This window comes from Urtica dioica, chromosome 8, assembly GCF_054948205.1.
Source record: "Urtica dioica subsp. dioica isolate 48M chromosome 8, U.dioica_male_clone48M_v1_H2, whole genome shotgun sequence".
In the NCBI taxonomy this organism is placed as follows: Eukaryota; Viridiplantae; Streptophyta; class Magnoliopsida; order Rosales; family Urticaceae; genus Urtica; species Urtica dioica.
Genome location: NC_142763.1, coordinates 15689439 through 15696927, shown reverse-complemented (window position 1 = coordinate 15696927; position 7489 = coordinate 15689439). Strand labels below are relative to the sequence as shown.

Here is a 7489-nt window from a genome sequence, read left to right as displayed (position 1 = left end):
GTCTTGAAGACCCACTTGCACCTGACTCTTTTACAACCTTCAGGCAATTCAACAAGGTCCCAAACTTCGTTGTGATCCATTGATTTTAGCTCTTCTTTCATGGCGTCTAACCACTTAATAGAATTCTCACTTTCTATGGCTTGTGAAAACGAAACTTGATCATTATCAATTCCTAAGTCGTATTCCGACTCTTGTAGATAAACCACATAATCATCAGAAATAGCGGATCTTCGTTCTCTTACAGATCTTCTTAATGCGACTTCTTGTGGTTCATCTATGATAGGTTCATTTGGTACGACGTCATTCAATGGTGCTTGGTCGTTAATTTGTTGTTCTTGCAAATCATTATCATGGTCAACATGAACAGGAACAACAACTTGAGAAGAAGGTAGAGGCAAAGGTATTTGCACTCTAACTTCTTGGATTTCCACATTACGTGGTTCCAAACTCCCACTGACTTCACCATTTTCGATGAACCTAGCATTACCAGTTTCAACAATTCTCGTACTATGGTTAGGACAATAGAATCGATACCCTTTAGATTTTTCTGGATAACCAATGAAGAAACCACTGATTGTTCTTGAGTCCAGTTTCCTTTCATGTGGATTATAAATTCTTACTTCCGCTGGGCAACCAAAAACATGCAGGTGCCTTAAACTAGGTTTTCTTCCCGTCCACAGTTCAAAAGGTGTCTTAGGAACTGCCTTACTGGGAACCCTGTTCAATAAATATACAGCGGTCTTTAAAGCATGCATCCACAAAGATTTGGGTAAAGAAGAATTGCTTAACATACTCCTAACCATATCCATTAAAGTACGATTACGCCTTTCTGCTACACCATTTTGTTGTGGTGTTCCTGGCATAGTGTATTGAGCACAAATACCACGGCTTTCTAGGAACTTAGCAAATGGACCAGGGCACTGTCCACTTTCATCATATCTTCCATAGTATTCACCACCCCTGTCAGACCTGACAATTTTCACCTTTCTATCTAATTATCTTTCAACTTCATTGACAAACACCTCTAGGGTATCTACCGATTGAGATTTTTCATGCAACAAATAGACATATCCATAACATGAAAAGTCGTCGATAAAAGTGATGAAATACCTTTCTCCACCAAGTGATGGAACGTCAAATGGCCCACATATATCGGTATGTATAATTTCAAGGAGCTGTGAGCTTCTTGTGGCTGATTTCTTAAGTGTCTGTCTTGTGTGCTTTCCCTTAATGCACTCAACACAAACTCCAAGATCGGTAAAATCCAAATTAGGTAGGATATCATTCTTTACCAACCTTTCGATTCTTTCTTTGGATATATGACCCAAACGTTTATGCCACAAGTAAGCAGACGATTCATTAGATAAACCACGTTTAGTACCAACATTATGATGCACGGTTAAAAGAGTTTCAGCAAAAAAGGTATCAAGCTTTAGTTTGTACAAACCATCACAAAGAATACCAGAACCCAATAAAATATTTTGTTTGAATAAACTGAAACATCCATTCCCAAAATTAAAAGAGTACCCAGCTTTATCGAGTTTAGATATGGAAACCAGATTGCGAGAAACAGAGGGACCATAAAAAGTTTGAAAAAGGTCTAAATGATGCCCAGTGTCTAGGACTAAACGATAGGTTCCAATGGCTTCAACTTGGACTTTGGCTCTGTTTCCCATGAGGATGAATTTTTCATTTTGGCTTATGGTTTGGGTCGTAAGAAATCCCTGCATCGTATTTGAAACATGAGTGGTACAACCAGAATCAAGCCACCAAGTATTATAAGGAACTTCAGCAAAATTTGATTCGAAACATACAAAAGCACTAGGCTTACCCTTTCTTTCGAACCATGCCTTACGTTTTGGGCAATCTTTCTGCCAGTGCCAAGTCTTTTTACAGAACCGGCACGCATCATTGCTTAGTTCCTTCTTGTGGATTTGGACAGATGACTCATTAATCTTTGATAGTCCTTGCTTGCCCTTTCCAGTCTTCCATGGTTTCTTTCTAGCTCCTTTATGACCAACGAGATTGGCAGAATGATTTCCCGATTTCTTAAGCCTCGCTTCCTCTTGAATGAGCATACTTTGTAATTCATGCACATTCCATTTATCTTTCAGAGTGTTGTAATGCACATGAAATGTGCCATACTCAGGAGGTAAGGAATTGAGGATGAACGTTACTAGGAAATTTTCATTCACTTCCATTCCCATGGTCTTCAGTCTTGCTGCAATGTTCTTCATTTCGACAACATGCTCATGCATGGTATGAGAACCATCAAACTTCATGGTGGTTAACCTACCCATTAGTGCCCCAGCCCGTGACTTATCAGCCGAGTCGGACTGAGAGCTTTCTTCCACAAACTTCATAAATTCCTTAGCATTTTCAGTTTTCTTAAATGTGGACTTGATGTTGTCTTCTACAGTCATTCGCATAAACATTAGGCTCAGTCTGTTAGATCTTTCCCAAGCTTTATGGAATGATCTTTGGTCAGCGCCGCTAGCATCAGTTAGAGCAGCAGGTTTCTCACTTAAGAGTGCCGAATCAAGATCCAGAACACTGAGGTGAAACTGAACTTGTTCAGACCATTCAGAGAAATTAAGACCATTGAACTTAATAACAGACATGGCTTGCGACTGAAGAGAAACAGGAAAAGAGGCTGCAAAAATAAATAATAATATATGCTCACACATTAATGCTTTGAGTAATAAACCTAATCCATAATATAGATTCAGAATACGTGAAATAAACATAAGATATACATTGAAGTCACCTTTGGGCAGATCAATAATATATACGATAAGATAAACATAAATGATGCTAAAATAAATTTTCACATAATAGGTTATTGACATACTTGAATTAGATATATTTGCAATCTTTGGATATACTAAACATACCTAACCTAGCATATCAATTTACCACCATAATGTTCATGAATTATAAAACGAATAATCAACCTTTGGGCGATCCAAAATGTCTTATAACCGTGAACTTCAATTTACTCATGATAAAAAACTTAAAATATCATAATGTCATTTACTTTAAAAGCATCACATAAACATGAGTAATTGAAATTTATTTTCATTGACACCCAAAAAAAACGTTACAATTCGGTCACTTTGGTGACTAACAAATTGATCATAATATGGATATCAAAATAAAATAATTTTATAAAACATTATTCTATAATTATTATCCTTTGGCAATATAAGACTTTATAAAACCATATCACTTTGGTGATCAGGTTTAAACAATAAAATAATTTCAATTTGCCAGGTCATTAAGAAAAAAAAATGATGTAATATGCATAAGACAAAATCAAACTTCATGAATAAAAGATAATCAAAATATGTCAAATCCTGATATTCACTTAAAAGGAATCTGTTATTCTTAATAGGCAATAAACTAATTAGCCTTAAAATTCAATTTCAATAAAAGGAAAACGTAATACGTACCCTCATCATTAATATACATAAATTGAAGATACGCATATTGAATATCTACTTTTGCACGGGTACTTTCTTTGTAATGCACATCAACAAAACAAGAAAAACATGAAAGAAAAAAAAATATATGAGCATTGACAATTGTAAAAATAAAAGCATCTATCCCACTATGAACATCTACAAAACATCATCAGAGACATGCATAAAGGAAAAACAAACTTGATGCATCATATTACACTCCATGTGTAGATATAGAGTCAATGTGAATTTCTAAGACTACACATGCATATAAAACCTTTTCCTCAAGTCACTGAATATCAATACCCATTATATTTGGACCCAATTAACATAATCGGTGAAAGCTTCTGATAATTCAAACAATGAACACATGACAATAAGAAATCGTAATAGCAGTTGATTCAAATTATTAATTGAACGTACCAAAGCTGTAGCAGGTATAATAATGAGATCGCGTATGCCTCGATCATATCCATAAATCCGAGACATAAACATGAGCGCAAACACATATGGACCAACATAATTTCATCGAGTAATAGCAAAATAAAATAATTCATAAACGGAAAATCACAAGTTTTATAAGCAAGGCTCTGATACCACATGTAAGCATAATTTAAACGATCCTAATTAGCCAAGATCTTAGAACTAGATGATTTTCACAGAACATTAGGGATTGAGAAAACCTACCTCGATCCATGACGAGAGTGACGGTGACGGCAGCGGATGATCACCGGAATTGGTTTCTCTCTCTTGACCTCTTTAGACTTTAGAGCTTTCTTTTGATGGCAGAGAAAACTACGTAATAGGTTGAGAGAGGACCAATCCCTAGGGTTTCACTTTATATAGACCCACCATCAGGGTATAATAGGAATTTACCTTTTAATTAATTAACCAATATAATTTATCTAAAATATTAAACAGATATTGCACGTGGGCCAATACCCACATACAACCCACGTACGGGCCTAGGATATTACGTGGGTTAACATGAATGTGCAAGACATACCCATGTACTTTGGGGGGTTTTATTTTTGGAGGTCTTACGTGTTAGTGTCCGTACACTGGGTGAAAAAAAAGTTACTTCTCTCATCAAATCTGGTGACAGTCTTGATTAAGATGCAACGTGCAGTTTTTAGTTTGTTAGTACTTTTTGAACAAATTTCCTCAACCCCATAATGACCATTCAATTGGGTTAATAAGTAGGGTTATTATTACTGTTTATTACTATATTATTTTAAGTGGGTTATAATATTCAACATTTTGGGCTTCTCAGGTGCTCATCTAACAACTGCTAACTCAGACTATACTTCTATTTATTTAATCTTTTATATGTAATTTGGTTTCCAGGTTTAATTCCTACACGAATTTCACATGAACTCAGCAATAGTGATATAAACTCATGGAAATATTTGGCCACAGTTAATTGCATGTTGAAAACTAGAATTAGAGCTCAGCTCAAATCATATATAGTGATTTTTAGTTAGTGTATATTTTATGGACAATCATGTACCAATCAGAAAGAATGATTGACTTTTATAACATGTTATTAGTTGGATTTTAGGAAGTTGGTTGGAAGCTTGTCAAGTAGTAAAGAAAGAGAGAAATAAGATGAAGAAGGAAAATAAGAAAATACCTCATAAAACATTACTGATTATTTTTTCTTTTGAGAAAACATTATTCTCTTTTTTGAAAGAGATATAAAACACTATTTATTTTGATAGTTTTCACTTTTTTTTTATTACATCTTCTCACCTTTTATTTCATTTTCGATTTTAATGGCTTAGAGAAGGTCAACATAAATAGTTACACGCAAATTTTATTGATTGACATATAAGGTTTTTTTGGCAACAACATACGTACCACAATTTTTAATGTTTCAGACGAAATGAAAACATACGTATTTTATGTATTATGGTCCATTTATATAATGTAAATCCCATTATGAAGTTCAGAGGAAAAAAAAACCCCATTATGAAGGTGATCTAGGCCATTGGAGAGGGTGAAATGGGTAATAGTACATATCATTGATAAGTGCGTGTACCATAAAATTACTCGCTCATAAACATTTATAGGTAATGGTGAATAAAGACATAATAATTGAATTTACAGAAAAAAAGACAAAATAACAGTTGAAATGATTTGGTCCGTTGATATTGTGGAAGATGATAGAGAGTGGGCACGTCCCGTACCGTCGGATGAATTGGAGGACGAACGGTGGGGAGTGTAACTGGACTTGGATCTGATATAAACAAACTGCATCATTTTGGGAGACATGCCCTTCTTTTATTTTGTCTCCGTACATTGCACACTCTTTTGTTTTGTCTCCGTACTGCCATGCCATGTGCCAACTAATTAGTTATAACTAATCCACCTCCGATCCATATATTCTTTTCCTTTTTTTTTTAGCTCTCTAGGGTTTTAGTAGTAATTGACTTTAAGGCATACACAATAATTAAACGTAGAGATCATCATTTTATATTCCAGAGGGAATATTTTGCTATAGGCATGTTAAATTGATCCACGAGGGCATAACGCGGCCATTGCGCGTCTTCGTTTCTTTGGAGTTTGGACTTTGTACTTAAATAATAATTTGACCAAATCAATTAAATATATGCATTATGTAGTCGGACGAAAATTGTACATTAGAATAGCGCAATAATTGCTGTGATTCTACTGAAGAAGTCCTACGCCCAATTAAAGCTTGTTGAGTTAGCTATTTCTCATCTTCAACTGTACCTTAATTGTTTGTTAGTACTTAGTATAGTAAATTATCTTGTTGACATCAACATCACACTCTCTTTTGTTTTTGTCCCTGTATTGCCGTATGAAGCTATACTCACTAACCCATAACCGTGAGCATTGTAAAAAATAATACATCAAAATCATAAAATTTCGTATATTTTAACCTCTCGGGTTTTGGTAGTATATATAACTAACTTGTTTCTAAGGCATACAATATATAACTTATATTCCAGTGGGAATATTCTGTTATAAGCCTGTTCAATAATTGAGCCACAGTGCATAACGCGGCCATTGCGCGTCTTCGATTGTTGGATATTTTGTACTTAAATATTAATTTGACAAGATAATATTGAAAATATATGCATGATGTAGTCAGACTGTCAGAGTAAAATTTTACGTTAGAATAGCGCAATAATTGCTGTGATTCTAATGAAGAAGTCCTATGTCCGATTAAAATTATTTCAACTTTATTGTTTTTAAAGTTTGTTGTTATGTAGTTCAGAACAGCCGGTACAATTATTAAATTGAATTTAAATTATAAGAAAGCTTGATTTGCTAATTTATTATTTAAATACTGATTTATTTTGCATGGATCTGAAATTATGAATAAACTTAGCAATTCTTTTATTTATAATTAAATAGTTTAACTTATTTTACCAGTTCAAATTTTAAATGAAAACACCTCCGATAATAAGTTTTATTTGCTAATTTTATTGTTTGAATATATATTGGAGTAAAGAATATAAATTGAGCAATTACTTACACCCTAGTTTTATTTGGGAAAAAGTTAAATTTTTTGAGATACTTATTTGGATAGTCGCATGTAGAATAATACTTGTATAGCAAATCAATTTTTTTTTTTTAAATCATTTTAAGAAAGTAATCAATGTTTTCATCTTTTATAGCTACCTACTTTAATATATCTGTTTCATATTTAAACTTAGTTAAAAAAATGTAGCTTGAATTTAATTTCGGTTCTTTATATATTTTTAAAAAAATTGAGAAACCGTGGGTAGTTTATGACACCTTAAGTTTCAAATGGCTTAATAGAGGGTTAGTCTCAAGATAAATATTGGTTTTAATATTATTTTTGTATTAAAAAACTTGAGAATATCAACGTTAAAAAAGTTACTGAAATAAAATTCTAACAAAGTAATAAAAACACTGTTAATAAAATTAACATATAATAGGATTCACCTCTGCCTAGATTCATTCAACAGCCAATGTATCTTAATAACGTGAACATGTTATTGTACTAGTCAATGTATAGGAACGAGACAAAATAC

At 33.5% G+C, this 7489-nt stretch overlaps 1 protein-coding gene across 1 annotated transcript; it reads right to left on the bottom strand.

Moving 5' to 3' along the window:
- Positions 1–1576: 1576 nt before the first annotated feature.
- Positions 1577–2258, bottom strand: LOC149388429 (uncharacterized). The gene is made up of 2 exons (XM_089624835.1): positions 1832–2258; positions 1577–1724 (listed from the first exon to the last, which is right to left on the bottom strand). The coding sequence occupies exons 1-2, from the start codon at positions 2256–2258 to the stop codon at positions 1690–1692; spliced, it is 462 nt and encodes a 153-aa protein (XP_089480961.1). The 3' UTR covers positions 1577–1689.
- Positions 2259–7489: the final 5231 nt, after the last annotated feature.

What these genes read in the sequence shown, in the direction of transcription:
- LOC149388429 (XM_089624835.1), bottom strand. Translation starts at nt 2,258, where the DNA reads ATGCATGAGCATGTTGTCGAAATGAAGAACATTGCAGCAAGACTGAAG. An exon ending in GGCATGGTTCGAAAGAAAGG is followed by an intron (nt 1,725 to 1,831) that starts GTAAGCCTAGTG and finishes AATACGATGCAG; the next exon opens with GGATTTCTTACGACCCAAAC.